The sequence below is a fragment of the Cryptomeria japonica genome, chromosome 3 (genome assembly GCF_030272615.1).
Source record: "Cryptomeria japonica chromosome 3, Sugi_1.0, whole genome shotgun sequence".
Classification (NCBI taxonomy): Eukaryota; Viridiplantae; Streptophyta; class Pinopsida; order Cupressales; family Cupressaceae; genus Cryptomeria; species Cryptomeria japonica.
Window position 1 is genome coordinate 994,433,546 of NC_081407.1, and position 19,829 is coordinate 994,453,374.

The window sequence follows — 19,829 nt, forward strand, 5'->3', positions numbered from 1 at the left end:
TTATTGTAGATACACTATGTGGTGATGTTTTTAATTCAAATATTATGCTATGTTGGATTATGTTTTGATTTGAGATTCAGTGAATGTTGTTTATGCATTATTTCCTTATGGATGATTAGATGTTAATTTTATTATGTGTTATTGACCATGGACTAACACATTTACTTTACGCATGAGATGTTTTATGTATATGTCATCATGTATGTGTGGAAATTATATGGGGTGCGAGGAGATGATTTTCCTTCACTCACTTCAGTGAGACACGGAAAGTCACGATTCTCCTTCATCGGTGTGTTTACCGTGTGTGTGTGTGTGTGTGTGTGTGTGGGTGGTTCGGTGATACAGGCATTGCAAGTGCAAGGTATTGACTTCACTTGGTCCCACAGGTATGAGCGTACCTAATTAATCCGATGGAAGTGGGGGAGATAGTCTTAAGGCCCTAAATGTTATTCCTAACCTTGCTTGATAGTGAGTTTTGCCAGTCGTCTATCAACCTTCCCTATGTTGGTATACGGGTCGTGTCTCTGCTTTGTTTAGTTGAGTTGCGTGTTATGCATTTGTGAATTTAATTATTCTCTTCTAAATGTTATTTAATGAGAAATTAATTATTAATACCTTATGATTATTAATAATTAATGGGTATTGTGTTAATTAAAAAAAATTAAGGATAAATTCTTAAGGGCACTTTTGTGGATAAATAGCTAAATCAATTATTTTTAATTGATGGTTTTATTTAATAGTAGAAATTATATTATGTCTTGAGTATCTTTTTTTTTTTAAAGAAAGAAAGTCATTTTTACTTTCTTTGTAATTCAAGATATTTAAATTGATTTTTTAGTGAGAAAAAAAATTAGATTTTTAAATTTATAACATGTAAATGTTTTAATAAAAAAATTAATATAGATTTTCAATTTTCATGAAAAAAGGAATTTTGCCCTAAAAGATATTTTGGTGGGGCAAAATCTTTTATATTTGAAAAAATTTTCCAAAGTGCATCTTGACATTTTGGAAAAAATTTCCCCTCTGCTTTTGAAAGTGGTTTTGGTTGGAGGTATTGGGTTCTTCCAAGAAAGCTTTTCAGGTTGGATTTTTATCTTTCATTTTAAAAATTATAAAGCTGAAATTCAACCCTCTGTGATTGTTTATGTTTTGTGTTTGGAAAAGGAATTTGTTTTAGTAATTTTGTATTCTCCGGTCTGTAGGAAAAATGAATTTTCATTTGATTATCTGGGGGGTTATGCTGCCAAATTTTCATATTTTTAGCAAACATGCGAGTTTGTTGTTGAAAATTTCCTTCAAAATTGGCTGAGTATTTTCATTGTAGAAGTTAATTATACTTTGGGTTTTTTTTTATTAACCCTGGGTATTGCTATTTGAAAAAAAATTCTAACATGTTTTGTTTTGGGTTTTTTTTTTTTTTTTTAATGAAATGAAATTGGGGAGAGTAATTTATACTCTGGTTCCCTGTTAAAATTTATGAACATTTTGAATGTTATTGTTTTATAAAAAAAAAATGGCCATTGTCGTGGAAGCCCACGGCAGTGAATGCCACTGTTGTGGCAGCCACGGCAGTGGGCGCCACTACCCGCCTCCCCCCTTTCGTTTGAAATATTTGTTTTTTTTAGTTTTGTGTGTGTGTGTGTTAATATATTAATATATTTATATGGTTGGAGATAAAACAAATGGTTAATTCTGTTTGTTTTTTGGGGGGGGGGGTTTCCAAATTTAATAAATACATGATTTTTTTTTATATTTAGAAAATTATATTTGGAAAATAAGTGATATAGATAATTTTGTTTTAAAAAAATATCAAATTAAAATATATATGACTTCTTTGTGTGTGTGTGTGTGTGAGAGAGAGAGAGAGAGAGATTATATATACATTTGTATATGATTCAAATGTGTTTGATGGTTTTGAAATTTTAAATTGATATAGCAAGTATTGATTTGAATTTTTAATTGAATTTGTGAAATTATTGTTAATGAATGATTTATTTCGAAACTTAGAAATTTTAGAAAACTTGGTCAATTGTGAATTAGATAGAAAGGAAATAAAAAAAAATTATTTTGTAATCAACGATGGTGTTTGTCTCGTTTCTGTTAGAAATTAGGATCTAAGGATACTAATCATTATAAACAAGATTATAAAGTAAATGAAATATGAAACATACATGCAAAATGTACACATTACACAAGATATACATGGGGAAAACCCTTTCGAGTAAAAAACCCCATAAAGCATCATTTAATTAAAACACTTACAAATAGAGTCTATAATAAAATAGACATGAACCTGGGGATACTCCTCCAATACTTCCACATGGCCAATAATACCTCATATGCATAGTGATACAACTCACCATAAAGCTCCAAATTCACACACCTCTCAAATGAGAGAGAACCTCCTTAAATATAGGAGGAAGGGTGACTTCACTAGTCACACCTTTTCAATAACCCCATCTCATAAATAATTAATAATCTAATAGTTACTAGATTATAATTATTTCAAATGGGATATGCTTATAAAGCATATAATATATAAGCTTTTATAACCTTATATTAGAACATTATATATAAATGTTATAAGGATGTGCTCCCTAATAACATTATGTTCTAACAATTTCTGATTGTCTTTGTATTTAAGTTATATTGCAAGTCCTTCGGTTATAAGTGGAAATTAGACGTCTTTGTGATGTCTTTTCTTTTTGGTCATGTCTTATGAGTAGACTGAATTTTTCCAGTTGGTTAAACCTTTATGCAAGGGTTTGTGTGACCAAGTGTTTTACTCAATTGATTTGAACTCCCTTTGTAACTTGGCTTTGGTATTTTTGCCTTGGAGTTCTTTTGGGAATTTTGTGTAGTGTCATAAGGAAAAGTGGCTTTCGAGTGGGGGTCATGCCCAAAAAGGTTAGCAAGATAACCCCTCAAAAGTTGGATAATTAAGTGATAATATAACAATATGTTAGGGGTTTGGGTAGCTTAAACAGTAACTAAAGATTAATTGTACCCTGCTCATGGTTGAGTGCTTGTACAAACTCAGGATGTAGTGGGAAGGCCTGGAATGGCAAACCAACAACCTTGTCCTCATGAAAGGATTGTTTGGGTCCGCATGAGACTTGGATGGGGTTGGGGGTTCGGGTGAGACTACTAGGATAACCCAAGATGGGGGTCGGGGCCTATGGAGGTCTACCAGGAGGATAACCATTCCAAGCTATGTGATGACACTCTTCCCTTATGGTCACTAGTGTGTAGCCTTGTTGATATCACCTGGAGTTTTATTGTGAAGTCATGTTTGTGAGTTTAAGCTTTATGTGAGATTACCTAATGTCATGTTTAGACCATGTGTACATCCTTTGTAGTTTGCTAGTGGGTCTTATTTATATCTCCTAGCACGGTGGGGTGGTTTTTTTGAGCCACATGGTCGGGTGGTAGTGTCACTTTCCATCGGGTGTGTGTTCATTCCTTCTTGCGAGAGTTGACTTCACAGGTGTTCCAGTTGCTCTTTTGGATTCGAGCATCTCGTATTTCCAGTTGGATCCTATTTGTTCATCTTGGAATCATTCTTGTAGTTCATGGACCTTATATGGTCAGTTGTATCATTTGCTTATGTATGCCTTCATGGCAAGATGTATTTTAATGTATTAGTTATGTATTTTTATGAGACTTAGTGTTTAAGTGCAATGTAATATTATTTTAATCTCGCTATGTAAAAGGAAATGTATTTGATGAGAATTAGATGGTAGAAGTTATATCTCAAATTGAAATCATTGATGTAATGTAATAAATGTATTATTATGAATGAAACATAGAAATGTTAATGATATCACATGCAAAGTATGAAACAATCATTGTTTAGTGTAATTGAGTTTAAATTAAATTTATCTTAAGTGGATTAATTAACCTTAAGCAATGTTTAGTTTAATTAAGTAAACCATGTTGGGAAACCCTTTAGGAGTTAAGTTAAGTCTTCCATTTGTGCAATTTAAATGCAATGTTTATCTTAATGCATCTTTTAGTTTATTAAAGTTTTAAAAAAAATAAAATTTACACTCTTTTTCAAGTATTTTAGTTTAATCCTTTAGGGTTTCTTGGCGAGGTGTTACGCACATCCTCATAAAAAGGCTTACAGATGTCAATATCGATCAAAATGCGTGCAAAAAAAGAATGTCCCATGAAGGAAGTGAAATCATCAACCTTCTGTTGAGAAACAAGGTAAAGAAAGCTTACAATATAAACTTTCTTATGTGGTTACTAATTTGAAAAGATTACCAAATCTGAAATGAACATGTGATTGCACCATTCAACATAAATATTAAAAAAAAACATACCAAAAGAGACACTAGATTTAGGTGGAGAGACCCTTTCGTGGAAAAACTCCACTAGAGAATGAGGGCTAGTATATTACTATTCTTCAAAAGAGAGAACACCACAATAATACACTTCATTGCACCTCTTCAAATGATCCCAGAACTACTTGGAAACAATGACCAATTGATGATTAAATAACTATGCCTTGGCTCCAATTTATGGCTAAATGGGAGAGAAAAAACCATTGTCGTTTTCCTCAAACATGGGGCCAAAACCACTTGCAAAAACCCATGCCTTGGAGAATGAATATCCAATAGACATAATAAAATAATAAATATGTCCTCATGGGTGCCAAACCCAAAGCCACTTAATCTTTACACATTCTAAGTGCTCTGAAGCTTGCAATGACTATTCAAAACCTCAAATGGACACCTTTTCTCCTCCCAAACTCGATCTCCTTATGCATGACCCTTCATGCCTCATTATGGACGTGGCAAGGAGTGTATCTTATCCATTTTTATTTGTATTTATTATCTCTTCATGTTCACCTCTTGAAAATGCAATTACAAATAGCCATAAACTACAAATATTGATTATTTTCCTCACATGTCCTAGGGAAAACTTTCCAAAGAGCATAGAGACATATGAATTTCTTAGGATTGCAAGGTTAATGTCTCCTTATTCTAATGCCTTCAAGAAGCGGCCAATAGAGTTGTCAATGTCCTCATAACAAGAAACCTTGCAAAAATCATATAAGCATTATTTATCATATGATATGTTTTTTATTAGAAAAGCAACAAGACAAGGGTGTTGGCCCTTTTGACAAAATTTATATCATATGATGTTGATTATATTGTTGAAAATAAATTTATCACATGAACATACATAAGAGCATTATTTATCATATAATATGTGACAACTCCCATCATACTTAGCAACTTCCAATACACTAGTAGCAATCTCCTAGCTCTTGTAGCACATAATGGAATTGCCTCTAATATATCTAACTAATGCCTAAAGCCAGCTCATAGATGAATTGTTAACCCATGTCACCCTCGTAGAAGCCTACTACATGCCTATAGCAATCTTGCATGCAATTGTTTGATAAAAAACCTTCTAGCCAAAACAAAAGAAATCTAATTATTTATTCAAAACATAACCTACTATTATTTTTGGTAACATAGGAACACCCAACGAATTTGAATGCTCCTACATCAATAAACCTCTCGTCATAGTCTAGTCTCAAGTAATGGAAGAAAGTCCTTTCCATAGTATAGCTAGACTTCAACTCCCATCATACTTATCAACTTCCAATACACTAGTAGGAATCTCCAAGCTCTTGTAGCACATAATGAAATTGCCTCCAATATACCCAAATAATGCCTATAGAAACTCAAAGATGAATTGTCAACCCATGTCACCCTCATAGAAGCCTAATTCATGCTATAGCAACCTTACATGCAATTGTTTGATAAACAACCTTCTAGCCAAAACAAAAGAAATCTAATTATTTATTCAAAATATAACCTACTATTGATTTTGGTAACACATGAACACCCAATGAATTTGGATGCTCCTACATCAATAAACCTCTCATTATAGTCTAAACTCAAGTAATGGAAGAAAGTCCTTCCCATAGTACAACCAAACTTCGTGATCTAAATGGAAGAGAAAACATATTGACTAAAGTTATTGTCAAATTAAAGAGAAACTGCAAAAGACATTAAGATAAAAGTTGAGAACATTTTAGAAAGGCAAGTTTCCTAAGAAATAACAATTGCCAAACAAAGAAAATCTACAATTTTTAAATATTAAGAATTGACTACATTCTCTAGGAATAAATAAAAACAGTATACTGACAAATAATAAAAAGCACACTAACAACCACAAACAAAAACATAATAGCCATTAAGATTGTAGATTGTTATTCACCCTTACAAATTGTTGTTAGAAAACAAAAGGTCTCATCCCCGCCTCTCAGTTGCTTATTGGAAATCAATACTTGTCTTGTAAAGTCTAATTATTAATCCCACCCAAACAGCAAGTCTTATTGAGTAACAATAGCCACTACACCCCCAACTTGAAAGATGTCGCTCTAGCCCTTTGTTGAAACCCTCCTGCGTTAAGAGTCACTCGTCAATGATCTACCATGTTGTGATGGTTTGCCACTCACCCCAGGGTTGCCACTCACTAGTGGTAAATAGCTCGCCATTGGTTCTTCGTTTGTTGCTCGTCGTTGGTTGCCCCCATGCGGGGGCGAACAGTGTTCCCTCCTTTGTTGATGCGATGGGTTCAGTTGTGCCCCCTTCTCTATTTGCTAAGGTTTGTCTACTACAATGTTCACTTGTTTCTCTAGTTGTGGTTTGTGGTAAGGTAGTGGTTGAAAATGAAATTTGTAGACTCAATGGGTTTGGTCTTACAATGGAGCCTACTGATTTTTACCCCTATGCTAGGGGTTTCTTTTTAGTGGGTTCCATCTATGTTGACAACTTGGATATTGTGCTGGAGGGTCAATTATAGTTTTGGGAAGACCACTCCCTCCCTCTCAAAGTGTTGTTTCCCTCTTTTGACCCATGGATTGAACCGCTCAATGTTGTGTCTACTTGGGTTCAACTGCCTTACCTCCCTCTTCAATTTTGAGAGTACTCTTGCTTTGAAGATGTTGGCACTTTTTGAAGGTGAATTATACTTCATTAAGCATTGGCCACTCAACCTATGCTCGGATATTAGTGGACTTAAGACATATCCAAACTTCTTCATGAAGAGGTAATTTTAATGGTGGAAGACATGAAGTGGCTTCAACCACTCGACTATGAGAACCTTTTGATGCCAGTGGCCCACTAGTCACTTGGCTTCTAAATGTCTTCATCCCTCTTCACAGAAATATGAAATCTTCTACTTAGTGTCGTGTAGCCCTTCCTAACCATTTGGCCATCCACCCTATCAAATCACCACCATTGGGGGTTAAGGAATATTCTTCTCTTGTCAAATGTTGTTGATTCTTTGGTGTCTTCCCCTCGGGTTGATACAACTTTTGTTGATCTCATGAACATGTGACCTTGTCGGAGGACTTCAAGAGATCTTGTGATGCGTTGCTAAGTTGATGAAGCTTTCTTCTCCCTTGGATTTTCCTTTGTCTACTTCACATGCAGTTCCCTTGGAGGTGGTGGTGGGGTAGGACAACATCCCTTCTCCCCAATTTGTTGATTTGGATCAAAGTGGTTTTTGAACAACCATCCAAAGAAGAAAGACAATACTGCTAAACCAGTTTCATACCCCCATCCCAAGGTACCCATTGTAGTTTTTGTGGTCTGTGTACTTGAGGTCCAATTGTTTTGTTTTACTGCAAATTGATTTTTGTCTTGTTGTATATAAGGTGTCAAGACCCATTCAAATCATGGGGTGATTGTTTCACTGCAGATAGGTGGTTTACTATTGATCATTTCATTTAAGGTTTCAAGGTCCCTTCAAAACCTGTCTTGCATTTAATCAAAAACATTAGCCACTACGTGAAACTACATTTTTTCTAAGCATAAATAAAAAGAATTGAGTTTTTGTTCACTAACAAGAAATGAAACAAATTACAAGAACATACATAATTAAAAAAGCACGCAACCCATTTAAAATAACTTTAAAATCTTCAGATGGTAAATTTTTATTCATTCTTCAAAATTGTTATTGTTGAAATTTGGTGTATTTATCGCTCCTAATCATTAGTCTCAATTGGAAAAGCCATTCTAGAATATAAAAAGCTACTGTACTTACATTGAAATAATTGTTTCATTACCCTTGACCCTGAAGCTTATCTCGTCACTCTTATTATCGGTGCAGATATTGTAGGCAATTAAATCCTGACAGATGAATCAAGTAGTTACGATTTCTACAAAATCCTTTACAAAAATAGCATTTAAAATCTTTTCTCTATATCTTATATAACTTGAATCCATTACAAATCGACAATCAGTTACCTTGTCTAGATATTATATAATTCACGTGCATATTACAAACACGGCATTCAGTTGTCTTTTTGAGATAAAATAGCATTCAGTTCAAATTCATTGCAATTCTTGCATTCAAATTTCAAGTAATGCAACATATCTAAGATTTGACCATACTTAGATAGCTGGTGCAAGACATTCGTTAAACAAGTATGGACATATCACACTGCATAACAGTCGCAGAATCAGCAACAAAAACACCCTAAAGTGTTGTCAATAATGTGATATCTTTCAGTGCATTTTCAGAAGTTATGTACACCAGAGAAATAACTATTAATTTTAACATACTTTTGGCTACAGCAAAATGATATGGATTTTCTTAGTGTCAAACACAAACTGCATCGTACTTGTCTTGTCCTATGATCAATTGCATGTTCCAAATTATCAATGCTAATACCTATAAGTGCTCACAACAGAGCAAGTTAAAAAAAAAAATCTGCCAGCAATGCAAAATTTTGAAAGCCTCTACAACCTTATGAACTCATTTTACCATATTGGGCCTATAATTCCTTCTTCGAAAGATCAAATAAAGGCAACACAAAAGAGCTAACGGATAACAATAGTTGCATGAGCTTATGAACCACATTCAAGACTCTTAACCATAGCAAACAAACAAGAAAATATGATGATTATTTATCACCTAACCATTTTCCACTTTCCTGTAAACAACCACCAATAAAATCTAACTAAAGCATAATTGCAGTCAAATTCCTTTTCTCTATTTATCATGGCAACCAACTGAAAATGAAATATGTCATTGCAATTTGTATGTCAAACAAACTCAATAATTTAGATAGTGGCAAACCCAATAATTTAGATAGAGCAGCACCTAACTGCGTCAAGTATTTTCAAGTAATATGAAATAAATGTAAATCAGAATTTAATACGCTTCCAGACATAAAGTCACCTAAATCTTGGGGGCATAAATGAAAGAAATTGAGTATTTCGTACTATGGTCATACACTCCAGTCTCAAGCCCTAAAATTTGGCTTTGCCACCACATGCCAACAAACTTGGCAATTAGCAGCAGTGAGACAACTTGCAAGCTGAATCAGCAACGGCCTGCGTATATTAAAAAAAAATAGCTAATAATGCTCCAGCCCTACTAAAAAAATGGGCTAGTTAGAAGGACTGCAACAAAACATTAGAATGTGCAAAACTACCACAATAGAAGACCGCAATCAAAACAACTCTGGCTCAAGTAAAGCTCGCTAGTTTCATCAAGAAAATCCGTATTCTCCCCAAGAGAAAATATTGGCCTCATGAAACAAGAGGCTCATTCAATGAGAGTGAACCAAGTTGATCAGCCTGATTTGCAACAGCTGTAACTTGAGCCAAACGAAGTACATCCATTGCCTCTTGAACTTTTGCTTTTAACGCATCAGGAGATTCAATAAGATGTAGTACTTCTGTTTGATCCATCTCCAAGAGCATGCCCGTAACTTTACCAGCATGATCATGTTCCAGCTGATCCACTAGAGGAAATAGCTGTTCTCCAAGCATCTGGCAGGCAAACAACAAACTTCTACACTTAGAAAGACTGTAAGAGATATACCAATTCTGAGATTTGATTTCCCTAATCTGAAAGCGATCTAATTGAGTTCTTAATCATACCGCTCTCTGTTGCTCTGGATTTGCAGAAGCTAAAGCAGAAGCAAGTGCTGTAATTGGCAAAGGTTGTGGTCTAGCAGCCTCTGCATTACCCACTGCAATGCCAGAAACATCAAGTGGCATTGGCACCATTCCACCCATCAGACTCTGGGGCATCAAGGAAGGATCTGGTCCATTCCGTGTGTTGTGCATATAACGGAGGCCATGATTTGCAGTTCTCTGAAGCAGCTGTTGGAAGACATGTCAGGATCAGAAACAAACATTGAATATACAAAAAAGAGAATGTCACAAATAATGCAGTTACGAGCAATGATAAAAGAGCCAGAAATGTTCATGATCCTTCTGTGATTCTCAATAGGAGAAGTTTTCTTATGTCTTAATTTGTAGTTCTAGCCTTCAGTGTCATTACCTTAATGAGATACTCTAGCACTAGCCATCGAAATAACACTCCACTAATAGATTAAAAGCCACCAGTTATACATAGATGAGCCAAGAAATGCACACACTGAACTCATTATATTCCGTACAAATCTATGTACCTATCAATACAAGAATGTTTTCTTGTGTCTCATTTTTGTGGTTAAGCCACCGATAACCATTGCTAAAAAACTTAGATATAACACTAATAATACACTAGAATATTTATACAACACTAAATAATGCAATGCAATAATATTCTCAGAGTGCACCAGCTTCTCCAAAATTAGCTGAAACCATTCACAAAACAAAGTACTAGGCTCTATAAAATCTGCAACAACAAATAGTCTAGAAATAGATCTCAAATTATGCAGTTAAATCCCACAAGCAGGGTTCTTGTGAACCAATATTCATGTAATTTGGGTCAATAAATATTGACTCACATATATGCAGATGAATCCCAATAAATCATCACATAAGAATATCAATCACCAAGCCAGCCAGGCAATGGTCTAGTAGTATGGCAAAGCGATTTCCATGCTGATGATGGGCTCAAAAGATCTATTGGCCATGCTTCACATGATGAATTTGCAATAGTCCAGGCTACACCAGTACATGGTGCATGCAAGCCTCAGTGAATTTTGATGAAATTTTGCCTCTCAGGTAAGGCTTCTAAGTCTCAAGAGTATTCTAAGTTGTCCATGATGCATTCCCCATGTGATTAAAAAACAAAGCAACATGATTGATTACTACTTTATCAAATCTGGAAAAAAAAATTCATCACTAAGTACCTGTTGCTGCTGTTGTTGCTGAATTTGCTGTGCACCACCTCTTCTTCCGCCCATTCTTTGTCCTTGTTGGGTCTGCCTCTGCAATTGAAAAGGAAGCATAAAATTTTGCATCTGTGCCATTCCAGGACGAATGCCAGGTAGCAACTGCTGTTGATAACCAAAACCTGCAGGCTGTAAGGAATTACAAGAATCAGAGAATTTCTAACCAAAGGAGCTCCCTGCACTTCAAAATTTTATGTACTCATAGTTAGACACAGCCCACTTGCTGACCTGTGGAGGAATCAGGCCATGAGGACCCTGACCATAGAACAGTTGCTGTGGGGCAAGCCTTGGAGCACCAGGATGATATGGTGATAAACTGGTTGGTATTGCGGGAGTAACTCCCATTGGAGCTCTCATCTGAGCAAACTGAGCCTGGCATGAGAAAAGATCAAGTATTTACAAAGTTTGCTGGCACTTACATCTTCTGTGCATCTAGCAAGTCAATACATAGATCTTCAGCTTTTTACCACAATTACCCTACATACCTGCAGTCTTGCCCTCCTCTCTAGTTTTCGTTGAGCCAAGGCAACATAAAGGGGTTTTCTTCCAGCCATTTTTCCACTCATCTCAGCAACCTGTAATTCATGACACATACATTTCATCAAAAACCATGCCATGCTACATAGTAGATAGCAGACAGAAAGGCCTGGCTAGATACCATGAATTCAAACAAAACATCTGCATGATAATAAAAAACATCTTACAGCACGCATGGCTTCTTCTGGAGAAGAAAAAGCCACAAACCCAGATCCCCTGCTCTGACCTTGAGGGTCCCTCATAACCTAGAGAAAAATGGCATGATGTTTAGAAAGAATTGAATACACAAATAAGTAGAATGTTTTGCCATGAGAAGCTTTAGAAGCTGAATTTCAATTCAACGACAATGTAATTCACAAGTAAATGATACAATGAGCATAACTTCAACATCGTCATAGACATTAGAAGGCATACCTTGCAAGATGTTATGGTGCCAAATTCTGAAAACAGTTCTCTTAGCTTTTCATCATCTATTGAATCATCCAAATTCTTCAAATACAGATTAGCACCCTGAAATTTTTCCATTTTTGCCTTCCTTTCTTGTTCAAACTTGGTTTTCAATTCCGCCTCCCTTTCAGCCTTTTTCTGTGCCCTTCCAACATACCATTCCCTATCATCATTAAAAGTTTTTCCATTTAAATTGTCAACTGCATTAGCTGCATCATCTGCATTTTCAAAATTAACAAATCCAAAGCCTTTGGATTTTCCATCCACATCCCTCATAACAACTGCACTGGTGATGGTGCCAAAATTACTAAAAACATTTTGCAAGTCTTCATCCGTAGTTGTCTCAGATAAGTTTTTCACAAAAACATTGCTAAACTTGGAAGTACCCATTGAACGCTCTCTTTCTTGTCGTCGCACAAACAGACCAACATAGACCTGCTTGCCATTAAGCAACATGCCATTCAATTTTTCAATGGCACTCTGTGCTGCCTCTTCTTGGTCGTACTGTACAAAACCATAACCTTTGGACTGGGCATTGTTATCTGTAGCCACTTTGCAAGAAAGAATAGTCCCAAAAGTAGAGAATGTATCATACAATCCTCTATTATCTATAGCCTTGTCAAGATTCTGCAAACAAATAACAACATGAAGGTTATCACACAAATCTTCAACCATCATGTGGTAGCAAGAAAAATAAACATAAATCTCCAGACGAGGTTAAAATTTTAATGTAATATATTCACCTTGATGAAGATGTTTGCAGAGCTACTCTTACGAATGCTTGGATCACGATGGGAAAACATTATTCTCATTGGCTTACCATTAACACTAGTGTAATTCAAAATCTCTAAAGCACGGCCAGCTGCAAATGCAAAAAAAAATCCACATTTTATTAAAATTTTAAACATATCATAATTCAACATTGTATTGCAGATGCCAATGCATTAATGTGTCATCAAGGGCAGCAACTTGGTTAACATTTATTGGAAATGAACAATATGCAAAAACAAGAGATAAAACATGCCATGGAAACTGTGTTGTCAATCACAATAATAAGCATTTACTAACAGATAAATAAATAACCTTTGGCTAAGGATCTGCAAAATTGTCTAGTGGTATGTGCTCAAGCTGTAAAACCATGCCATTTGTAGCAAAGATGCCAATTCGAACCCTCAAGAGACATGTTATGTATTTAAATTGGGTAAATTCCCACATCCACTCCTATGATGCAATGTACCTCAATGGAGGAAACCATGTTGCAACCATAGGCAATTTAATACATTGGATACCCCTGGCCTTGCCATCTATGCCATAAAGTAAAAGCTAAAAAGTAACAAATTCTACAAATATGTTATGAATGTTGAACACAGATTCAGAATTTCAATGATGGGCCCATGCCTATAAAACCCTTTGTTGGAGGTTGAGGCAGTTTCCATTTCTAAATGATAAAAAACTATAACCAAATTTCCCCTGGTTAAAGCATGCACATATTGATTGACTACTATAACAATTCAAATCATTTTTAGCGATCAAAAGTCTTAATGTCCATGTAGCCACATATGTTGTTAGCAAAACTTGAATCTTGCATGTTCACAGATCCCATGGCAGAAAAGTCGGAATTTTCTTTATTTAAAAAATAAATAAAAATGAAAGTAAACCTTCTCAAACCACAACCAGAACATGACAAATGAGATGTGCTCGGATGCTTAAAATACCAGACCTTAAAAAGTGCAGCTCTACTTTTAAATCCCTAAGAAGGCACAATAAAGTGTTAAATTGAGCACAATACCTAAGTCACAAGGTTTATGTTTGTGTTGAGTTCTACCAAGAAGATTTGAATAAATTCATCAATACATAAAAATTGGGAAAAAACTGTAATTGAGTTCAAAGCATAGAAATCTGGCATATTTTGTTATTTTTATCTTCAAAATGAAAAATAAATAAACAAAATGGCAACATATCATATGTAATAATATAAACTTAACAGTTAAAAACTTAAACAATATGGTGCAAGCCAGTTTTTGTCAAGGAAAGAATGATGCACACTGCAGGTGTCTGTTGGAATGTCCATCATAACTGGAGAGATGGCAGCAGTTCATAACAGGCATCGTGCAAAGGTAAGAACTAAGAATCCTTCAGAAGCAGGCTTCCACTGTCCAGCAGGATTTTGATCCTCAAGCATAGAACTTGACCTCCCAAGTTTGAAGGGTTTTAGGCAAGAAAAATTTAAATTCGTTAATGATGAACGGTTTTGATCTTGGGAATGGAAGGCTTTGGGAAAAGGGTCATGATGGCTCTTTTAGATTGCCATGGATGGCTTTTGTGGCAGACAATGCTCCAATGGAGGATCTTTCTAACTTCGAGGCGAATTTAGAGTTTAAATCTCTTCTTACTATGGTGATTATACACTTGTGCAAGGACTGATGGCTCTCTACTGAGGAGAATCTCTTTGTTGAAGAGATTAGATCCTGCTTTAAGGAGCAGTGGAGAAATGAGGTGGTGTTTTATTCCCCAGCCTCCCCAAAAGCCTCTTTGTGCTTCAGTTCCCATCTCACTAGGTGACTAGTCTCGACAAGAGGCACTCAAGCGCCCTTCTCAATTGTTTTGGGATTGGGAAATCAAGATCTAGCCATGTAAACAACATTTCATTTGTGCTTTGTTCTCTAATCCTCTCACAGATCTTCGTTTGGTTGTACTGATTAAGACTCACTCTGGAATTCTGGAAAAAAAGAAGTCTAGAGAAAATTGGTCTGAACTTGGGGAAAGTGCATGAAGTGGATTCAAGATCATCAGAAAACCACAAATGGTTTATGCCTGGATCAAGATCTTGTGGGATTTGGACTTTCTCCTCCTAATAAAAGGTGTTTTTTCTCTCTTCTCAATCCTTGTGGGATTTGGACTTTCTCCTCCTAAAAAAAGGTGTTTTTTTCTCTCTTCTCAATCCTTGTTCGAGAAGTCAAATATGAGTGAGCATGGCTTTCATAAGATTGGCCATATAGCCAGCGCTAGTTAGAAGAGTTATTGTCACTCTTTGCACAAAGAGAGGCACTCTGCTGGTTTCCATCCAAGTCATCCTTGGAAGCCTAAAAATTAGAATATTTTTTTTTTAAAAAGAGAAGCCTTCTTGTGCCTTAGAAATCCCAGCTGGTATTTCTTGGAAGACTATTCCCCTACCTCATGGGGTTCTTTCCTGGCTCAGAATAAGCTAAGATCTCCCACAGGGATCCTCAGTCTGGAAATTTACATGATTAACTCTCATAATGTCATTACCTCCAAATAGTCATGGGGTTTAGGTGATGAATCCTCAGCAAGTTTTTCATTGGATTCATTGATAAGGAAACCTCCTTTGTGTAATAATCAAGAAACCCAAGAAAGCGAAGTTGAAAGGGCATGCTGCCTTGTGGTAGGACATTGTTCAAAAAGATTATAGCCAGAAGAACAAGTAAAACATCTTGCAATGGGATCACATGGTTACTGAGCTCAAGTAGAAATTCATGCCAAACAACTATACATTAGACTTTTTCATAAAGCTCTAAAATTGTGCCAAAGGGAGACAACTGTGAAGGAATACATGAGAGAATTCTTCAAACTAAGCATTTGTGTTCTTGATGTAGAAAATGAAGAAAAAGCCTCCAAGTATGTTAATGGCTTACACATTTCCATTCAAGACGAGATTTTGCATGATGCACATTCATTCCATAGGGGAAGCCTATCAGCACATGCTCCAAGTGGAGTCATCCCATAGACAACAAAGCATTCAAGGCAATGGCAAAAGTGGAAAAAGCAAGGAAGGTGGTAAAAGAAAAACCTATGTGAAAAAAGAATCTACAAAGTATCATGCAAATATCGGTTAGAGAGCAGACCTCCAACGGAAGTTAAAGAAACGGAAGGCAAGGCTTCCGCTGAACTTGCTTCAAGTGTGAGCAAGCAGGTCATCCAGCATTTAAGAGCACAAAAGCCATGCATAATCAAGATCATCCAAAAAAGAGTGCATGGCACATGAGAAGACAAGAGTGAAGCAGAAAGTGCTATCCTGGAGGCTAGGGAAAATCTAATGATGTGCAAGGTTCTGATCAAACTCACAAAGGAAAAAACAACTCAAGATTAAGAAAAGCATTTTCTGAAGAAAGTGCAAGATGAGAGAGGTTAGTGGTGGAGGTTGATCATTGATGGTGGCAGCACTAATAACTTAGTATCCATGGACACGGCACAGAAGTTGGGATTTAACAAAAGTAGGGATTTAAAACTTTTGTAAACCTCACCAGTCTTTTGGTTGCAGAAGGGGCAATAGCTCATCGTAAGAAAGCAATGTCAATTTGATTGCATTGGAGGATGCACAGATGAAGTATGGTGTGATGTGATTCCAATAGATGAGTCTCGCGTTATTGTGCAACTGCAAACGATGGCATTATGACACGAGCATAATCCATAATGGGCTGAAGAACAGTTTCACCATCGCAAAGGATGGTAAAACATTTGAATTACTGCCCATAAATGCTGAAGAAGAATGCAAAAAGGGCAAGGCAATATTATCAGCAAAAGAATTTCTCAAGGATGGGAAGAACTTGCAATACTACCATGCACTAATAGTTAAGCCCACATAAAAGGCAGAGGAGTTGTGCTTGGAGGGTAAAGAGATTATCACGTTGCTTGGAGAATTTACAAATGTGATCAGCAATAAAATGCCACAAGGGTTGTTCTCAGTGCACAACATATGACAATACATGAATTTTCTCATGGGTTCCAATTTGTTGAACAAGGCACCACAATGAATCATAACATGAGTGCAGAATTGAACAAATAGGTAAAAGAATTGTTGGAACAAGGCCTAATTCAGGGAAAGGATGTCTTCACGAAGCACTCACAATACTTGCACCAAAGAAGGATGGGGAGGATGTGTATAAACTATTGCACAAGAAACAAGATCATCACGTATAGGTTTTTGTAACCACAAATAGATGATCTCAAAGATATTTTACAAAGCACACTTCTTTTCAAATATTAATCTGAAGACTGGATATCATCAAATATGTATCCAAGAAAGTGATGAATGGAAGACTGCATTCAAAACTAAAGGCAGCTTGTATAAATGGATAGACTAATGCCATTTAAGCTGACAAATGCACCAAGCACATTTATTAGGTTAGTGAATGATATTTTAAAACCCTTCTTTGGCAAGTTTGTGGTCATATGCTTAAATAATGTCTTGACAGTTGTCATTCAACAAGAGGAAGAGCCTCTTGCGCACCTAACATAGGCAGTCACAATACGAAGGAAGATCCTTAAATAATAAACAAGATTTAAAAATATCTTTTTGACAAGTTTGTGATCATATACTTAATCATATTTTGATGTTCAACAATACAAAGGAAGAGCCTATTGTGCACCTGCAACAAGCATTCACAAAGCTCAAGAGCGAGAAACTGCACATAAGCCTAAAGAAATGCATGTCCAAATGAAGGAATTTGCATACTTAGGATTTATTATATCTCAAGACAGACTAAAGATGAAGATAGATAAGTCAACGCAATAACTGAATGAGCAAATCTAAAGCATGCAACAAATATTAGAAGTTTCCATGAGTTGTCAGGCTTCTACAAAAAGTTCATCAAGAACTTCAATGGGCTTTGTGTACTCTCAACTGAATGCATAATAAGGGGCAGATTCAATTATATAGTTGCTGCTACCAAGAGTTTTGAAATCAGGAAGAGGAAGGTGACTAGGGACGTTATATTGACAATTACTACTTTAAATCTGGAAAAAATTTCCAGATACATTGTGATGCCAACAAAACTACAATTGATACTATGTTGAATCAAGATGATAGAACAGTCACTTATGTTAATGAAAAACTGAAAGAGGCTAGCCCGAGGTATTGCCGATTTTCAAATTTTATTGTTACAAACTTGGGGAACTCTGTGACACGCACCATATCCAATTTTGTTGGGTTAAGTAAAGTCCAATGTAACAGTGTTGGAACTAGGTAAAACAGCAACCAACAACTATGAGTATAGCAGGTAGGATAAACACAACTAAGACCAACCCTAAATAAAATTAAACAAATTTTCTTCAACAATTGTAAATCAACAGTATGACATTTTGCAGATCTCTAACAGAACTAGCAGAATATATCGTTAAAAAAATATAATAATAAATACTAAAACTATTCGACTAAAACCACAATCAAAACATTATGGAAAGGACGAAGACAACTAAAACAGACTGTAAATGAACCTAAACAAGCTGTAAATCACTGGAATGATGTTTGCAGATCTCCAGCACAACTAGCAGAATTTTTGTAACGTTAGAATAAAAAATAATACACTTAATCCACTGCACTACAACCACAACAAAACATCTGAAATGGGATGAGCTGGAGAACTAAACAGTGCAAACCTCCAAGGTAAAATCCTGAAGGGAGGCATGATAAACTATTAAAATTAGGTAAATTACTCCATTGGCGTACACTTAACCCAAACCGAAAAGGCTGAATACAAGTGCGGAGCAGCATTGAAGGACGAGAAACCACTCCATGGAGACATATATAGCTACGTTACCAGGGGAATCCTAGGTCGAACGGTGAGAGCTCAAATGATTCAAATAGATGGACTTTCAAAGGAAAGACTTGGGTTCAAACCCCAGAAGACACGATAAAGGCTAACAAGTTTAACAAATCAACATCACAACCAAAGAAAACATTCTAGTTGCTATTTCCAACATAGAAAAATGAAATGCTGCGTAATGGACGAATGATCGGGTAACTTTGAGAAAACATACCGTCTTGGGCATGGTTGTAGTTGACATAGGCATAGCCAAGGGATAGACGTGTGATCTGATCTCTGCAAACCCTAATGGACACGACAGGCGCAATCTGATTAAAAATATCAAAGAGCTGTCCTTCGGTGACGGCAAGATCGAGATCTCCCACGTATAAAGAAGCATTGGCTGCCCCGACCTGCTGCTGAACAGGAGCTCCAATCTGTGCCATCGATCCACAACAGTCAAGCTCAACCCAGACAAGCGAGGCTTCCACAAAAGTCTTGAGTTCGATGCTTCTGTTTCTGTTTTGTTTTTTTTTGGTTTTTTGGGGGTTACCCCTGAAATCTAGCGTCCAAATTTAGTGTTTTGAAACGTTATCTTAACCCTAATGTCTGACGTGCTAAATATAGAACGCCACCATGCAGATGCAAGGCCCTTTCCCAATGCCCATATGCAGTCAAAACCAGCAGAGGACTTGGGACTCTGCCATGCTAAAAATATAAAAACTTTATGTTATGTTACTGTGCAGGGTAAATTTAGGGCAACGCCCCACTTTCTTGGGTTTATGCACTTTATATCCGTCCTAGGTATTATTATTATTAAATTGGCATTTGCCTTCGGGGGTGCAAATACCCCTATTTGCTTTCTTTCACATCACTGGCTCTAGAATTGCTTTAGAATATCGAAGAAAACTTTTCCTCGCCTCCCCTCCCCTCGCCTCTCTCTTTTCCCAATTTAGGTTAAGGTGGTTCTTTTTGTAATGTCTTGCCTATTGTTTAGGATATTTTTCATGGTAATTCAATTTAATTTCAATAAGTTTAAAGCTCTAGATGTAATATGCAATCTTTAAGTGGAGTGGTGCCTAAGGTCCATGATTCTCACTTTTTATGGTGTGATATACAAGTAATCTTATGGGGTT

The 19,829-nt window shown here is 36.1% G+C and overlaps 1 protein-coding gene across 1 annotated transcript; it reads right to left on the reverse strand.

Annotated features, from left to right (window-relative positions):
• Nucleotides 1-9,045: 9,045 nt before the first annotated feature.
• On the reverse strand, nucleotides 9,046-19,456 carry LOC131045296 (polyadenylate-binding protein 8). Its single transcript, XM_057978860.2, has 9 exons — nucleotides 18,929-19,456; nucleotides 12,895-13,013; nucleotides 12,119-12,778; nucleotides 11,872-11,949; nucleotides 11,653-11,742; nucleotides 11,396-11,539; nucleotides 11,126-11,296; nucleotides 9,921-10,145; nucleotides 9,046-9,809 (listed from the first exon to the last, which is right to left on the reverse strand). The coding sequence occupies exons 1-9, from the start codon at nucleotides 19,137-19,139 to the stop codon at nucleotides 9,567-9,569; spliced, it is 1,941 nt and encodes a 646-aa protein (XP_057834843.1). The 5' UTR covers nucleotides 19,140-19,456; the 3' UTR covers nucleotides 9,046-9,566.
• Nucleotides 19,457-19,829: the final 373 nt, after the last annotated feature.

Excerpts from the sequence above, each read along its gene's own strand:
- LOC131045296 (XM_057978860.2), bottom strand. The coding sequence starts at position 19,139 with ATGGCACAGATTGGAGCTCCTGTTCAGCAGCAGGTCGGGGCAGCCAAT. Across the intron at positions 11,743-11,871 it reads CAGAAGAAGCCATGCGTGCT|GTTGCTGAGATGAGTGGAAA; the intron begins GTAAGATGTTTT and ends CATGAATTACAG. Across the intron at positions 9,810-9,920 it reads ATCCAGAGCAACAGAGAGCG|ATGCTTGGAGAACAGCTATT; the intron begins GTATGATTAAGA and ends TTTGCCTGCCAG.